General features: G+C 40.4%; 1 protein-coding gene across 6 annotated transcripts in view; it reads left to right on the top strand.

Annotated features, from left to right (window-relative positions):
- Positions 1-18,343, top strand: part of EXTL3 (exostosin like glycosyltransferase 3) — a 123,274-nt gene that overhangs the window by 100,399 nt on the left and 4,532 nt on the right. For 5 of the 6 annotated variants that reach the window (XM_033429837.2, XM_049710746.1, XM_004270710.4 and 2 more), the window contains 2 exons: positions 1,513-1,657; positions 7,451-7,579. In XM_033429837.2, coding sequence (XP_033285728.1) covers positions 1,513-1,657; positions 7,451-7,579 — 274 coding nt within the window. Of the gene's footprint in view, positions 1-1,512; positions 1,658-7,450; positions 7,580-8,136; positions 8,228-18,343 lie in introns of all 6 variants that reach the window. The other variant, XM_033429838.2, reaches the window with a different exon arrangement.

The following is an 18,343-nucleotide window of genomic DNA, read 5'->3' as shown; positions in this document are numbered from 1 at the left end:
GTATCTTTAGGAGTATTGATATAGCATTTGGATATGCCATTGGTATTTATTAGCAATCCTTACATTCTGTAAATGTCAAAATGTATTATTAAAACATCTTAGAGCTTTTTAGGTTAGTAATTGGGAGTCAGTTTTAGGAGATAAATCGGGACAGAGGTAGGGATTTGGGTGGGATGTGGCAGAAAGCCCATTTAGACAGCTGCGAAGTTGTGATAGAAGTTGTAGTGTCTCATCTGTTGGACTAGATTAGTCGCTTTCAAACTTAATAGGAGAGGAACTCTTTTGACCTGAAATCTTACGTGTTTTAGGAGTTGAAGTTCCACGAGTGATGAAGGAGTTTCTTAGGCAGTTTAAATCACCGTTGGGCTGAGGTGGAGTGGGGAGGTGTGATGGTCTATTGTTTATGGGACCCCCGAAGCACTTCTGCAAGCATGTAGGGTGCTGTGGAACATAAGTGCTTTCAGCTCTATGATTTTAGCCTGTGAAACTGATTTTATTTGTTGTACCTTACCTATAAATTTGAGGATGTTATAAAGGTTTATCCTGGAAACGTTGAATTCTCAATTTATTTCTTGCATTTATGAAGTCTTTCATTTGTATGGTTCTGTAGACCACTTCTTTTCATGCTGTAGGTTTCTACCTGAGCTCTGCTCAAATCAGGAATTAAGACTGTTGCACCTAACTCCAGGCAGCAGTCTCCTATTTAGACCAGTGGTCTCTAAGCTTTTTTTTTTTTTTTTCTTCTGGCCGTGCCGTGCGGCATGTGGGATCCTAGTTCCCCAACCAGGGATCCAACCCCAGTCCTCTGCAGTGGAAGCACACAGTCTTATCCACTGGACCACCAGGGAATTCCCCTCTAAGCTTTTTTTTATAGTGTACCCGCTCAGTAAAAGAGAAGTTAAGTATGCAATACACATAAATTATATACAAGTCCTAATATGTCATACACATTAAAAATAAACCGTTTTAGAAATTAAATAAGATTAAAAATAAATAGATATAAAAATCATCTTTTTCCTGCTTCTTAGCAGATTGCTATACTTATCCCATTCTGGAGACCTTTAATGCCTTAGACCCTTAGATCCTTAGATCCTTTCTGTGTTATTCCAACTTTTTCCTTCTATAAGGGCTGGAGAGATGCTGGCTGCCAGAAGTTAGAGGATCAATAAACAGGTACTTACTAAGGAAGCTGTGGGTGACACTGTTTGTTTATTTTTTTATGGCCACGTGGCTTGTGGGATCTTAGTTCCCCAACCAGGTATTGAACCTGCACCCTCAGCAGTGAAAGCACGGAGTCCCAATCACTGGACTGGAGGGAATTCCTGACACTGTTTGTTTTTATCCTTTTTATCTTGTGATTGATATGGTATATACAGTTGTTTTTTTTTTTTTTTTAAAAGAAGTAACAGCCCAAAGAGTCAGAGTCTGCAAAATAGAGGCAATAATTTTAAACGTTTCTGATAACCTTAGAGCTTTGTACTCAGGAGTGTGCATATACTTGTGTTTTTTGAGGGTGTGGAGAGAAGCACGGGACCGCATTGTGGGTTTCCCTGGCCGTTACCATGCGTGGGACATCCCTCATCAGTCCTGGCTCTACAACTCCAACTACTCCTGTGAGCTGTCCATGGTGCTGACAGGTGCTGCCTTCTTCCACAAGGTAAGAAAAAGCTGGTAGGATTGACACAAACTTGGTAGGAGTTGAGCCTTTGTGGGGCAGTGAAATGCTGCTTTAAAGTTAGCTCTGCTAGCGCTTCTTATATATCCCTTCTCTGCTAGAATTAAGTTATTTCTGTTTTTAAAGACAGTGATCAAGATGATTAGAGCAACGCTAGAATAAAAAGTCCGGATGAGAAGGCTGCCTGTATAATTGCACATAGGTCAATAGGAAAATCAGTATATCTTCCCGGGCACTGGCTCTCCCTCTGTAAAATTGAGGGCATTGGGCCAAAATGTTGTCCAGTTTCCCCACAACCATTCCAGACATGACCTGGTCAACAGAAGGCTGAACCTGGCCCTCTGCTGACTCAACCACCTCTATCCCAAGCCCCACCACAAACCTCTGTCTGTTGGGACTCTGCAAGTTCTAGTTGATTCCTTAGAGCTTTTAATTTTCATGTTGCCTCACATCCTGGTTTTCGTTGAAAATTCACTGTGCAAATCCTTCCAGTCATTACTCCTCTCCTATACTGTTGTCGCTAAACTGTTCTGTTTTCTTGCTCCTGACTCATCTTCCCTCTACTTGTCATCTGTTCTGTAAAGTAGCCACTGGCCACATGTGGCTACTGGGCACTTGAAATATGACTAGTCAGTGTTGAGATGTGCTCCACGTATAAAGTACGCAGCAGACTTTGAAAACTTAGCGTGAAAGAAAGAGTGTAAACTATCTCAGTAAGTTTTTATATTGATTGTATGTGAAAGTGCAATTATTTTGGATACACTGGGTTAAATAAAATATATTACTAATTAATTTTACTGTTTCTTTTTATTTCTTAAAAACGTGGCTACTAGAAAATTTAAAATGACAATTGTGACTCTCAGTATATTTCTGTTGGTTAGTGCTGCACTATACCTTCCCTCCCAAGTCCTCCCTCTGGGTTCTGAAGAACCCCTGTTTTGAGATCGCCAAACTGCCTCCACCCCCCACTTCACAGCGCACCTCCTCCATCTCCTTGATCTGATTGAAACCTGACTTGTCTCCGAGGACAGTGCTTTCCTTTTATTCCTTCCAGGGCCAGTGATTGAAGCTACTCATTTCCCCCGATTTGTACTTTGGAGCAAGGTGTAGAGAACCACTTGCACTGCTTAGTGGTGACACTTCTAGACAGTTACTTCTCACCTGTCATGTAAAATCTCATTTGAGGTTCATGGTGTCTGTCTTATTGCTCCATCTGCCAGCCTCCTACTAATCATCCCTTCATGGTCATCAGAGATGTTAGCACCTGGCCCATCACGCTGATCTCCGCTCCATGCCCTCCTGGAAGACCCATCCAGCGCACTGTCTCCCTGTAATTGTTGAAGTATCACAGGGTTCTGCTTCTGTCTAGCGCTCTTCTTTTTTTAATTTAATTTTTATTTTATATTGGCGTAAGTTGATTTACAATGTTTTAGTTTCAGGTGTACAGCAAAGTGATTCAGTTATACATACACATATATCTATTTTTTTTCAGATTCTTTTCCCATATAGTTTATTACAGAATACTGTAATACAGAGTTAGAGTTCCCTGTGCTATACAGTAGGTCCTTGTTCATTATTTTATATATAGCTATCTAGTGCTCTTCTTACTTTGTGTTTTCCTTAAAAGTTCTCTTGTACTCTCAATGTCTTGTGGCTTTTCTTAGCATCCGTAAGCTGGTGATTTCCGTCCTTATATTCCAGCCAAGGCCTTTCCTTGAGAGCTTTACTCGTGTATTTAATTGTTTTCAGGACATCCCCTGTATGTCCCTCTGGTACTTCAAGCTGAACTTTTCCCCAAAAAGCTGATTATCTCTCCCCGCACCCCACCTTCAAATCTTTGGTCCCTCATATATTTCACATTTCAGAGGTGGCATCTTGCAAGTCTCCTCAGTTTTACCTTAAAAGTCATCTTACCGGGAGCATTTTGAACCAGCCTTAAGAGGTCATTACACTCTCGCTTTTTTTTTTTCTTTTTAAAATTTAATGTGTGAAGCTGCTATGCTCATCCCATTCTTGAACTTGGCTCTCATGATTATTTTCCAAACTTGTGGGCTTTGGTTGGGCTGTGAGTAGAATTAGAAAGCATCGGGCTGAGAAACCACACCTCACTAGGAGTCATGTATTTTCACACTGGTCATTTGAGAAAGAGCCCCCAGTTTTAGCAGTGCATACTCACACCGTGAGAATTTACTTGTCTTCTGGAAAGTCTAGCTTATCAAATCTCTGCTTGCTCTTTAAAGATGACAATAGTCAGATCCCTTTACTTTTTTTTTTTGGCCACGCTGCGCAGCTTGCGGGATCTTAGTTCCCCAACCAGGGATCGAATCCGCAACCCCTGCAGTGGAAGCACAGAGTTTTAACCACTGGACCGCCAGGGAAGTCCCAGATCCCTTTACTTTTAAGTAATAAATAATTGACTTAATAAAACTTAGGTTTGGGGCTTCCCTGGTGGCGCAGTGGTTGAGAGTCCGCCTGCCGATGCAGGGGACACGGGTTCGTGCCCCGGTCCGGGAAGATCCCACATGCCGTGGAGCGGCTGGGCCGGTGAGCCATGGCCACGGAGCCTGTGCGTCCGGAGCCTGTGCTCTGCAACGGGAGAGGCCACAACAGTGAGAGGCCCCCGTACCGCAAAAAAAAACAAAAAAAAAAACAAAAAAAACCCCTTAGGTTTTTTTTTTTTTTTTCTCTTTGAAAATCTAGGGCAAGGTTTACAAACTAGCTGCCCTGAAGCCTTCTGTGGTTACAGATGTTTATTTAGCCCCCTGGTGATTTCCCATACACTGCCAGGTTTTAAAAATCAGAGAATTTTACAAAAAGATCTGGACCTCAATGAAAACGGAGATCAGGTCATACTGGAGCAGGGTTCCTGCCTGGCACCAGCTGGCTGGAGCTGCATAGCCACCGTTCCCTGGAGGAGGACACGTGTGTGCTTACTTGTCCCGTGACTGTATTTTTCTTACAGCCGTTTCTTTAACATGTCTATTATTTATTTGCCTTCCTTGTTTGGCCCTTGAAAGCAACTAAGTTGGTCATCCCTAATCTAGAGCAATCAAGTTGTTTTTTTTTTTTTTATCCTAAGTGCCTATCAGTAAAATACTTTGGTATCTTACAAATGTATATATTTATTTATAAATTATAATATGCATACTACTGTACTTACAGAAATTTTTATAAGGTTGAGATAAAGATGAAAGAGTTTCACAGTAATATTCTCACTAAATGCTTAAATTTTAGTGAAAGCAATATGATTGAAGATGCTTTATTATTTTTGAAAATCTTGATTCGACACTGTGTATTATGGCAACTCAGAGGTCTATTTCTAAATTAAGCATGTATTTTTTTAATTTAACATCTTTGTTGGAGTATAATTGCTTTACAATGGTGTGTTAGTTTCTGCTGTATAACAAAGTGAATCAGCTATATGTATACATATATCCCCATATCTCCTCCCTCTTGCGTCTCCCTCCCATCCTCCCTATCCCACTCCTCTAGGTGGACGTAAAGCACCGAGCTGATCTCCGTGTGCTATGCAGCTGCTTCTCACTAGCTATCTATTTTACATTTGGTAGTGTATATATATCCAAAATTAAGCATATTTCTGATACTTGGTTTTAATCACTGCCCCTGGAAGAAATACCTTATTGCCATGCTTCCTAAGTTGTGATACTTATCCACCAATTTGGTAGCATTTTGTTGAAATTGGACTAGAATTTCCATCTTTTACGATGCGTTCAGTTTTTTTTAGCAAACTAATGAGAAGATGTTACATTTTTATATTTTAGAGTAGGTTCTAAATTCACTGAAACTTTTCATTTAGAAGATTTTTAAACAGGTTACAAAAGTTTTTCTATATTTTAAAAATGATTTTTGGCATGAAAAAATCACATAATAGTGGCAATACTTCTAAACATTTGTTTTCATAATGCTTTCTCCATATATTTTTAAGTCAGTTCTTTCTTTTTTCTTTTATAGTGTCACATTTCCCTTGATAAAGATATGGATTGTATTCAATTAATGAATATTCTCATTAGCCTACTGATGACAGTCACTGGCCATTTAAAGGGTACACAGATTTTAATCACCTGTCTTTTTGTAAAAGAAAAATGTGTAATTCATCTTTTAAGTTCACCATCTCTTAAGTACTTTGCCACAAGATAACCAGCAAACCACTCTTTGGTACAAAAATTTTATGATTATTTCGCTATATAGATTCTACTATTTAAGGTAGTACGGTTTTATTAGGCACCTCACCTATTCATCGTCAGCATATTGCAACACATCACCATTAACATTTGCTGTTTTATGGCATTTGCCCATTTCTGTGGTGTAAATATTCTTACCATGGCCGAGTTCAAGTTATCAGTATGAGTCAATGAACATGGTGTTTGGAAGAGATGGGCAGGTCCATGCCAGTTATATAGTATTTTCACCATACAGATATGATAGACATAAACAGCCTCAAGATGACAGTTAATGTGCGACATCCCTGGCAGTACAGTGGTTAAGACTCTGCACTTCGACTGCAGGGGGCACGGGTTTGATCCCTAGTTAGGGAACTAGGATCCCACATGCCATGAGGCACGACCAAACAATTAAAAAACAAAAAAAAGATGACAGTAAATGTAATAAATAATTGTAAAATGTATTAATTAACTAATAAATGATGAGCTTTAGGTATTTATTGGCTTTTACTGTAACTTTTAGTATAACTTATTTAATTTTAAGTATATGTAATTATATTTTTAATGGCTACTTTTCATAACAAGCTCACAAAATTCTTAAATAGTCCCACAAAACCCCTGAAAATTTAGCAGTCGACATTCACTGGCAGGTTTGAGCTAGCACAAACCATTCTGTGGGCCTTGCAGGGCATTTTAAGAACTTAGGCTTTTACTCTGAGTGAGATGAGAAGCCTTTCAGGGGTTTGGAGTAAAGGAGAGATGAGCTCAGTTGGACTTGTGTGTTTTTTTGTTTTGTTTTTTTGCGGTACATGGGCTTCTCACTGTTGTGGCCTCTCCCGTTGCGGAGCACGGGATCCGGATGCGCAGGCTCAGCGGCCATGACTCATGGGCCCAGCCGCTCCGCGGCATGTGGGATCTTCCCGGACCGGGGCACAAATCCGTGTCCCCTGCATTGGCAGGCGGAATCTCAACCACTGCGCCACCAGGGAAGCCCTGGACTTGTGTTTTAACACGATTGCTCTGCTGTGCTGAGAATGGACTGTAGGGAGGAAAATATGGCAGCAGGGAGGCTGTTTAGGGGACTGTATGAATAATGTGGGCCAGAGGTGATGGTGGCTTGGAGCAGGGGGTAGCCGGTGCCAATAGTGAGAAGCGAGGCACGGAGGGATCGGATGTCTCATGGCTCAGTGACTTATTGAGGTCTGAGAAGATAACCAGGCTTTCCCCCTTGCGTATCCCTTATTGCCTTTGTCAGAGAGAGAGAAGGTTGTTCAGCTGAACTAGTGTCCCACCTAATTTGATAAATCTTTATATTGTTGCAGAATCACTATGGTACCAAGGAGATTACAGGACGTTTTGATTCTCCAAGGGGGTGATAAGGGCAATTTGGACGGGCTGATTCTTCACTGCAGAAGGTCTGCCTTGCAGGGTGTTTAGCATCCCTGGACCCGACTCCCTAAATGCCAGTGGCGCTTCTCAGCGATTGCCATACCCCACCTCCCACCACAACACCCTTCCTTCCGAGCATATTTTTGCTGAAAGCTAAAGAACTGTGGCCTCTGACAAAGTATGTGATTCTGTTTCTACCCGACAGTATTATGCCTACCTGTATTCTTACGTGATGCCCCAGGCCATCCGAGATATGGTAGACGAATACATCAACTGTGAGGACATCGCCATGAACTTCCTCGTCTCCCACATCACTCGGAAACCCCCCATCAAGGTGAGGTCCTCTCACTTACGGGACTGGGGGCACACGTGTACTTAATTCACTTATTTTGTAGTTGTGCGGTGGGTAACAACCGTACCTCAGAGTCCTCATCCATAAAATGGGGACGATGACGCCACCAACTAAATAAGATCGTCTTAGGGTTAATTGAGCTGTTCATACAGGGGCTCTTCACTTCCTAGGCGTAAATGGATAGAAATCAGAGGGTTTGGAACTTGAATGGGAAAAATATTACATCTTTAATTTTCACTAATCTCAAACTGGAATTTATCCTTTTTATCAGCTATGAAACAGGCTATAATTCATAAGAGTATTTGCAGTAACCGTGATCTGTCACCAGCAGAACTCATAGGTATTTTCGTATCATGTTACATTTGTTGCCACATCTCAAAGTATTGTTTATGTTCATTACTGCTTTGAAATTATGGTAGTTATTAACTTTACCGTAGATCTTGTTCACTTAAGATAAAATAATAAAAGAGTGCACACGTTTCTATATTTCAGTATAACTTGTTTCCTTTGTAATCTCATGTATTTTATGCATTTAAAAGCATTTGAGGAGTGCACAGGCTTCACCAGACTGCCAAACCAGAGTGGCAGCGGTGTCCATGGCACACACAGTTTAAGAACTTCTCAGTTAAGGTGTGTAAAGCTTTAAGAATAGTGCCTGGCACATAAGTACTTTATAAGGTATTTGCACAAAAGCAAAAGTACCCTCAAAATTCTAGAAATTTGAGTTCTGTTTTTTGTCTTTGAGTTGGTGAATAGATTTGACCATAATATAACCAATTTCATACTCAGTGCACAGAAGGACCAGTTCCATCACCCTCTCTGTCATTACTGCAGATTCAGACAAGTGAAAGGTCCCCTGGTGAGGGTTAGGGTAGGCCTGGTAAAGGCCTTGTAACAATTAATACTAGAGAATCTGTCCATTCAAATTAATAGTATTTATGACTAGGCTCTGTCAGTGTTTATGCTGTGGATTCACAGCTGATATCCTTAGGTTAATGTCAAAAAGTGTATTATTTAATTTTATAAAATAGTAAGTTTACCTCCATGGATATCATTAGTCCAATGAGTAAATAATAATTGGGTGCATATTTCATTGTTCTTACATTTTGAAAGTAAGTTCTAGACCAAGTAACCACTAGTATGGCTCAGGGTTATAACTTAACTCCTGAATTACCCCATAGTTTCTTCGACTCCTTAGCCTTCTGCTAAAGCCTCACAAAAGAAGAAGAATTAGCAAAATGATGCACCAGATTGTGGTTTTTTTTTATTTTTTTATTGCGGTACGCGGGCCTCTCACCGTTGTGGCCTCTCCCGTTGCGGAGCACAGGCTCCGGACGCACAGGCTCAGCGGCCATGGCTCACGGGCCCAGCCGCTCTGCGGCATGTGGGATCTTCCCGGACCGGGGCACGAATCCGTGGTCCCCTGCATCGGCAGGCGGACTCCCAGCCACTGCGCCACCAGGGAAGCCCAGATTATGTGTTTTTTAAAACTGTGAATGATGATAGTATTTTTTATATAAAAATAGCATGTTTTCCAGGTATAGTGGTAGATCTGATATTAAACAATGAAAAGCACACTTCTTTGTAAACTTTAAGGTAGGGAGGCAAGGGTCTTAGAGGTTAATGACTAGTGCAGTTTTCTATTCCTTATTTATCCTTTCTTGTGTAGCCAGGGACTGGACTCCAGCCAAGACGTATGCTTTCTATTTATACCTCCCTAGTAGATCAGAAAACATTATCCATGAAAATTTAAAGTATCTGAGGGATTAGGTACCTAATAATATCATCAGTCACTTGACGCACTCACAGACATGGTGCATTTTTCATCTTCATGGAAGCGTGTTTGTTATATTATTAGGCCAGTGTTTCATCAAACATCTCTTCAGTGTAGAGAGTGAGATGGAAATAATTTGCACATGGTATACATAATTCTTCCCAAGTGAAAACTTGAAAAGTAAGTAACCTCTGAATTTTCTTGATCTTATGGAAATATAAGAACAGTTGAAGATTAGGATGACTTTTTAAAATGAAAGGCTCAATAAGTTGAGCCTGTCTTCAAATTCTGAGTTAATTCCCTCAAATTTTGAGTCCAGTTATTTACTTCATATTATAGAACCAGTTGAAGCTGAATATTTTCATTAACTTACCTAATTTTATCAGGTATATGTACTATTTTATGTTATAAAATAGTAATTTTTTTTTGCTTTAAATACTTCAAATTGTCACTGTCCCCTCCCTTGTTATAATTAGGAAGGCATGACTTTTATATGATAGCAGTATTCTTTCAATAATGTTAATATCTTAACAATATTGACTGAATAAACAGGGAGTTAATTTCATATTATTGCTTTGAATAATGTACTGTTATCTTTTTGAGGAGGAAAAGATCTAGAATGTAAATAGGCTTCATTCAGAATAAAGGATTAAAAATTCATAAAGCATTGAGAAGATAGATGGCTGGCTTAGGGGATAAGGAAGTAGAGAGAGGACGCATAGGTAAGCATCTTAATATTAATGTTGAGTAAGTTCTCAACATCTATTAATGATTTTCCTTACTGTTACTAAGCATAACTTCTCTTAGACTAAAATTACCTGGAATGTTCCCGTGTAAAAAATAGTCAAGCTTCAACTTACAGTTGTTACTTTATTCCTCTTAATTTTTTGTATGTTTTATTATGTAATATATAAATATTTATATATATATATATATTTTAAATACACACACTGGGGTTGCAATCTCAAAATTTTTTACTGATGGGTTACATGATTAAAAATGTTTATTTGGAAACCACTGCTTCAGTGAAAACAACAGTATAAAATAACTTTTTTGTGCCAAAGTGGAGTCATTTGCAGGTTAAGGGACTATTCCCCCTGAGGTTGTATGCTGGCGTCTGAGATGAGGAGGAAGATTTTTAGATACAGGGAGAACAAAGTAGAGTACTGGACATAGATGCTGTTTGCCTTGACATCCGTCTCCTGCTTCAGTGAAAGCTGGTGGGAATAGTAGTAAGTGACTCATTGTAAACTGGAAGAGCTCTAGAGAGCTGCCGATGGGTGGGAGGGTGAAGGAAGGGGACCGGTGGGGTCCTGTGAAGGGACCTCTGGGGGTTGTGACTCCCTCAGTTTTGTCTCTGAGGTGTGTCCCTTGGAGCCTGGCCTGTGATCATGATCACTCCTCAGTTTCAACTCTAGAGACCTGGCTTCTGATGGCTGATATTGGCTGTGTGTGAGGATTATTCTTCAGCTATAATGAACAGGATGGGCCATTCAATTTTAATGTTTTTCTCAATTTATAGTAGTAATAATAATTTTAAAATTATTCAGGAAAAGACGGACATTCAGAAAGAAAACAGAACAAACAGGTTTGAAAGACCTAAATAGAACAACTGGAAATGAAAATTATAGTTATTAAAATGAAAATCTCTGTGAATGGGATAAAAAGATAAGACTTAGCTGAAGACAAAATTAATGACCTAGAAGATAAATGTGAAGAAATTTCCAAGGAAGTATTACAGAGATATAAAGAGATGGAAAATAAGAAAGGTTAAGAGACATGGAGGGGCTTCCCTGGTGGCACAGTGGTTAAGAGTCCACCTGCCAATGCAGGGGACACGGATTTGAGCCCTGGTCCGGGAAGATCCCACATGCCATGGAGCAACTAAGCCCGTGCGCCACAACTACTGAGCCTGCGCTCTAGAGCCCGCGAGCCACAACTACTAAGCCCACATGCCACAACTACTGAAGCCCGTGTGCCTAGAGCCTGTGCTCTGCAATGAGAGAAGCCACTGCAATGAGAAGCCCGTGCACCGCAACCAAGAGTAGCCCCTGCTCACTGCAACTAGAGCAGCAATGAACACCTAACACAGCCAAAAATAAATAAATAAATAAATAAACAAATTAATTAGAAAAAGAGAGACATGGAGGCTGTAAGGAGAAGGTGTAACATAAAACCAGGAAGGGAAGAGTAGAGAGAAAGTGGGAGGGGCAGTTGAAAAATACGAGAATTTCCAGAATTTATTGAAAACCTGAATACTACAGCAAACATTATGCTGAATCGTGAAAGTTTAGAAGATCCCCATTGAAGTCAGTAGTAAGATAAGGTTACCCACTAAATAAATGGAGATAGAGACCACATCCACATTCATATCATCAGGAGAGCAGTTCTCCCCAAGTCTAAAATGTCAGTGTAACTCTAATCAGAATCCTGTTAGGATACTTTATTTGGTTTAATTTGGCTTGGAGTGAAACTTGACACACAGATCCTCAAACTTGTATCGAAAGGCAAAGGACCAGAATAGCCAAGACACCAGTGAAGAAGATGTGGATTTGCCTTGTCAGAAACCATGACATGGTAATAAAATACATAATTAGGACAAGGTGATATTGGCACAGGGGTTGACAGATAAATCAGTGGCACAAAGCAGAGTCTAGACACAGACCCACGCCTGTGCGGAAACTTGCTACGTGATAAAGGTGGCATCTGCAAATGAATGCTGGGATAATTGGTTTTCTGTATGAAACAAATACATGTCATCATACCATACGCAAAGTAAATTCCAGATAGGTTAATCAACCAAATGTGAATGCAAGCTTTAACACTTCTAACAAAAAGTACAGAAGTATTTTTGTGATCATAGACAAAGAGAGATGAAAAGTGCAAAATATAGAGGAAAAGATTGATTGGTTTGAATATATTAAAATTCAAAACTTTGTTCAGCAAACCTCTATGTCCACAGACTGGGACATTTACAATGCTGATAAATGACAAAGAATTAATACTCAGAGAAAGAATTTCCAAATGAGAAAAAAAGACTACTCAATTGATTCATTTAGTTTGTAAAAAAGTAGTTCAATGAAGTAGAAACCTAGATGACTAATAAACATGTGGAAAGATGCTCAACTTCTGTAATAATTAGGGAAGTGTAAGGTAAAACAATGGGGTATAGTTTATACACATCAAATGGGCAGAAATGAAAGTGATAGTAACAGATGTTAGTAAGGATGTGTTAAAATTGCAGATACTGTACAGAGCTGGTGGGTGTGTACATTGGGATATCTGTTCTGAAGAAAGTTTGATTTTATCAAGTATAATTAAAGGTCATGTTCCCCATGACCTAGCAGGAGAGGAAAGGAAGGAGGGAGGGTGGCACAAGGAATAACTCTTATTTGTAATGTTTTGTTTCTTAAAAAAAAAAAAAGGAAGAAAAATATATATGTAATCTGAAACAAATAGGGCAAAGTGTCAATATTTGACACAACTGGTGGGTTTGCTTGTTTGTTACATTCTTCCCCTTTTTTAAGCATAACATTTCATTTCTGTATTTTAAACTAGTAGCATGTGTTTCATACATATATAGTCATATGATTCTTTAAATATATACCGTCTTTAAACAAAGACCCGTGGAATAAAAATGATACTGAAAATAACGTGTAATATTTTAAATACCCATCCATTGTACATGTACCTCCATAATCCCAGCCTGCTTCTTCCTTCCATAGATAATTGCTATCCTGAGTTTTGTTTTAAAAATCCCCTTCCCCTCCTCCCTTAAAAAAAGGCTTTTACCATATGCGTATTCATCTCTAAATGATCGGCATTTTTAAGCTTTATGTAAATGAAATCAAACTATAAGCATTCCTCTGCATTTAGCTTTTAAAAAACTCAGTCTGTTTGTGAGCTTAGTCAGTGTTGATGCTTGTAACTATAGTTTATTCATGTTCATTGTCCCAAAGTCTCCCCCATACTCTTCTAAAAGTTTTAGGTTTTGCCCTGTTGTATTTAAATCATTAATCCATGTGGAAGTGATTTTTGTGTATAATGTGAGATAGGGTCCCAATTTCATTTTTGTCTCCTAAGCAGTTTTTATTGCATACTTAGTTCATCCATACCCAGTGATCTGCAGTGCTGGTCTGTCATTGTTCAAATGTCTGTGTGTACATGGATCTGTTTAAGGATTCTTTTATTCTGGTCTGTTGGTCCAGTTTGTTCATGTGCCAAAATCACATTAATTGTCATATCTTTAGAATTATTATTTTTTTATCTGCTAGGACAAATCCTCTTTAACCTAACCCTGTATTTCAAGAGTGTCTTGCCTATTGTTGGCCCTTTCTCCTCCCACATAAATTTTGGAATCATTAGCTTGGCAAGACAGACAGACACACACAGAGTTGGGATTTTGATAGGAATTGAATCTGTAGGTGAAATGGGGAAAATTGATATCTTTTAAAAATTATCGAATATTATATAATCCCCAGGCTATAAAGTTCCACAATAATTTTGCAACAGAGGTCTCTGAACATCTTTTGTTAGACTTGTTTCTAGGTATTCTGTATATTTTGTTGATATTTTAAATGGTATTTTCCAAACGTTACATTTTCTTTCATCGTTATAGAACTATTTGTTTCTTTTATCTAGGAAACTTGCTAAAACTCCATTTAAAAATTTTTGTTGATTGATATGGGTTTTCTGTGTTGACCGTCATATATCCCTCATGCAAAGAACTGTTTTGTTTTTTCCTTTCCAATCCTCATAAGCCATTTTATTTTATTTTTTATAGTAGCCAGGACCTCTAGTACAGTATTGAATAGAAATAGTGATGACGGGCATCGTGGTTTTATTCGTGATTTTAAAGGGATGCTTCAGATAGTGTGCTGTTAGGTGTGGTGCTTGCTCTACATTTTAGCTTATTGAAGTTTCTTCCTGTTCCTTATTAGTTAAGGATCTTTATTGTGAATGACTCTTTAATTTTATTGAGTACATTTCCTATTATCCATTGATACAGTCATGTGTTTTATCTTTAATCCCTTGTGTTGACATTCATGCTTTCTTTGGATAAACACATTTGGTCACAACTCTTTTTATAAATTTCTGGATTTGGTTTTCTGGTATTTTGTTTGGATTACTTGAATTCGTGTTCATGAGTGAGCCTGTGATTTTTCCTTTCTAGTATTATTATTATTTTTTAAAATTAATTTATTTATTTTTGGTTGCATTGGGTCTTCGTTGCTGTGCGTGGGCTTTCCCTAGTTGCGGCAAGTGGGGGGCTACTCTTTGTTGCGGTGCGTGGGCTTCTCATTGTGGTTGCTTCTCGTTGTGGAGCACGGGTTCTAGGTGCACGGGCTTCAGTAATTGTGGCACATGGGCTCAGTAGTTGTGGCTCGCGGGCTCTACAGTGCAGGCTCAGTAGTTGTGGTGCACGGGCTTCGTTGCTCTGCGGCATGTGGGATCTTCCTGGACCATGGATCAAACCTGTGTCCCCTGCATTGGCAGGCGGATTCTTAACCACTGCTCTACCAGGGAAGTTCCTTTCTAGTATTATTTATTTCTGGTTTTGGTATGAAAATTGTAATTAGTCTCATTATATGAGTTTGGGGCAAGTTCCCCTTTTTTTCTATTTTATGGAAGAGTTTGTGCACAATTGGGATTGTGTTTTCTAGGAGGCTTGGTAGAACTCACCCTTTGACATCTTTTGGGGCTTTGCATGTCTTTTGTAGGAGGGTACTAAACTATAGATTCAATTTCTTTAATGATTATAAAAATTTTCAGGTTGCTTGTTTCTTCATTTTATTTTTTTCAAACTTCTAAGTTGTAAAATATAATGCTCATATAGAAAAAGGCATAAAATTTAAGTGCACAGCTTAATTATTATAAAACAACCCATTTAACATGGGGTGTCGGGACCCCAGAAGCTCCTGCATGCCCCTTCCCAATCTCAACCTCCTTCCTCAGCCCCAGTTTTAATCACTGTTGTGGGTTGAATTGTGTCTCCCCCCGCCAAAAAAAAAAAAGAAAGATATGTTTGAGTCCTAATCCCAGTACTTGTGTATGTAATCTTAACTGTAAATAGGGTCTTTGCAAACGCAGTCAAGTTGAAACGAAGTCAGACTGGAGTAGGGTGAGCCCTTAATTGTATGGCTGGTGTCCTGTTACGAGAGGTGAAGAGACCCAGAGGCACACACACAGGGAGAACCCCATGTGACGTGAGGCAGAGATGCGAGTGATGTGTGAGCCAAGGAACCCCAAAGAGAAAGGCGTAGAACCGATTCCTCCTGGGCCCCTCACAGAGCAGCACGTGGTCCTGCCAACACCTCGATTTCTGACTTCCAGCTTCCAGAAATCAAGACCACTACGAGCTTGAGCCGAAGGGGACAGAGACAGGGTGAACTGAAAGAAGGAACTCCTGGGATTCTACCAGCAGGAAGTGGGCCGATAGAGCTAGTTGGCTGAGAATGTGTTACTCGCTTCAGGTGATGGGAAGAATGGCTCAGAGGCTGGTGGGGCTGCTGCGGTCACCAGTGGCCCAGAGACAGGACCACACCCCCTTGGCTCCGGAGGGCGGGGCCACCTCCTGAGGGCTGCTGCGCCCCCAGTCCAGGAGGACAGAGAGGGTTGCTCTCGTGCCTTGAAACCTAAGGGGACTTGCCCTGCTGAGGTTTTGACTTGTTCGGGATGCATGGCCTCTTTTTCTTCCCTGTTTCTCTCTTTTGAAATAGAATGTCTATCTTATGCCTGTCCCACCGTTGCATTTTTGAGATAGATAATTGTCCTCTAGGTTTCACGTGTCCACAGATAGAGAGGAATTTTATCCCAGGATGGACCATATCCACAGTCTTAACCATATCCAATATAGACGATTTAAAAGAGATTTGGGACTGAGTTGATTGTATTTGGATGAGATTTTGGACTTAGTGTTGATCCTGGAATGGGTTAAGAGTTTTAAGAGATGCTGGATGAATGTATTTTGCATCGAGGAAGGACATAAAATTTTTGAGGCCAGAGGGCAGGCTGTTTATTGTGACCCGCCAAAAGATATGTTTAAGTCCTAACCCCTGTTAACGTGTGAATGTGACTTTATTTGGCAATAGGGTCTTTGCAGATATAATCAAGTTGAGATGAAGTCATAGTAGAGTACAGTGGGCCCTCAGTCCATGATGACTGATGTCCTTGTAAGAAGAGACACAGAGGCACAGACACTTGAGGGGAGAGTGCTGTGTGATGATGGGGCATCATCTACAAGCCAGGGAAGCCCAAGGGCTGTGGCAGTGCAGGCACTAAGAGAAGGGCATGGAGCAGGCTGTTTCCTACAGCCTTCAGAGAGAGGATGCCCAGCTGACACCTTGACTTCAGACTTCCAGCCTCCAGAGCTGTGAGAGAGTAAATTTCTGGTTTCTTAAGTCACTGAATTTGTGGTAGTTTGTTACAACAGCCCTAGGAGATGAATACAGTTACTGTCATGTCTTTAATGGTATCCACTTCATTGTTGTTTTTCTTTACACTTTTATCACCTAAGTATGTATCCTAAACACTATGGCTTACCTTTAAAATAAACTCTTGATATTAAAATAGAAGTTACGAAGACAGTGCAGAATTCCCGTATACCCCCATATAGTTTCCCCTATTATTAACATCTTACATTAGTATGGTACATTTGTCCCAATTAATGAATCAATATTGATACATTTTATATTACCAGGGTTTATCCTTTATTCAGATTTCCATAATTTTTGCTGAGTCTTTTTTTTTTTTAAACTAGAATGATCAGGTAGCAAAATAACATAGAATACAACACAGAGCCGCGTGAGAGCAAGCTGCGCCCTCAGGCCTGGGGTTGGGAACTCTTAGTCCCCATATTCTCGGAACACGTTCCATGATATTCTGGGGTAGCAAGGCTGGCTGGAGCCCGAGCATCTCCCTGCTGACGGCGTAACTGGTCCAGGTCCAGGGCACAGACTACACACGTGGAATGAGGCCAGACAAGTTACACCTGCTCCCCGATGAGCCCTTAGAAGAGGAGCGCTCTCTACAAAGGTCCTACACCTGGCAGGGATCGCTGGACCAGGGAGAGCTCAGAGGTTTAGTTCCTCTGTGGCTGAGACACATAAAAAGCCTAGACCAATCTACGCGCAGATTCTCACTAACTGGAGAGGCAGGGGAGTGAGACTGCCTCCAAGCCAGTGTTTGGTCTTTGGTAAACAAGGATAAATACAAAACATGTTCCTCAAGTGGGCTTGAGCAGAACTGGGCACAACAGGTAAAAGATTCCAAAGCACCATTTAGTGCCCGGCACAGAAGGAGACAGGGGAGGGTGTCGGGGTGGGGCGTGCTCTGCCGTAGTCTCTGCTGCCCTGGCCCCGACTCTGCACTCCTCCCTGCTTTCCGCATCTGCCCTCACTTCCCCGGCCTAACCCTCCCAGCCTGGAGCGACGGAGTGGAAACCCCGGAGGCGGAGGCTCTCTGCTGGGGCTCAGAACCTGAGGCTGAGCGCCTGCAGCAGGGGGCGGGCAGGGCAGAGCATGTGCTGGGCCCCGGAGGCTGGGGCGAGGCTCAGAGCAGGAAGGCGTGCTCAGCTGCCAGAATGATGGCTGTCTTCTGCTCCAGGATCAGTTTTGAACTTTATATAAATGGAATCATACAGTATCTCTTTCCATGTCTCTTAATCTTGCTTTCATATTTCTTTAAAGCTTTTTTTCAATATTTTCCATTCTGGGTAATAATTGTAGTATACTTTTCGTCACTAATTTTCTCTTCACCCATCCATTGAGTATCTGAGTTAATTCAGTATACTTATTTCCCCCCAGTTTTATTGAGATGTAATTGACGCACAGCACTTTATAAGTTTAAGGTGTACAACATAACGATTTGTTACAAACCATCATGAGGTGATGACCACAGTAAGTTTAATATACTTTTCAATTCTGTTGTCCTATTTGGTTCTTTCTTTTCTTTTTAATTTTTTTCTTTTAGCA

The sequence above is a fragment of the Orcinus orca genome, chromosome 6 (assembly GCF_937001465.1).
Source record: "Orcinus orca chromosome 6, mOrcOrc1.1, whole genome shotgun sequence".
NCBI lineage: Eukaryota > Metazoa > Chordata > Mammalia > Artiodactyla > Delphinidae > Orcinus > Orcinus orca.
Note: the sequence above shows the minus strand (reverse complement) of the source record. Positions and strands in the feature narration are given on the sequence as shown.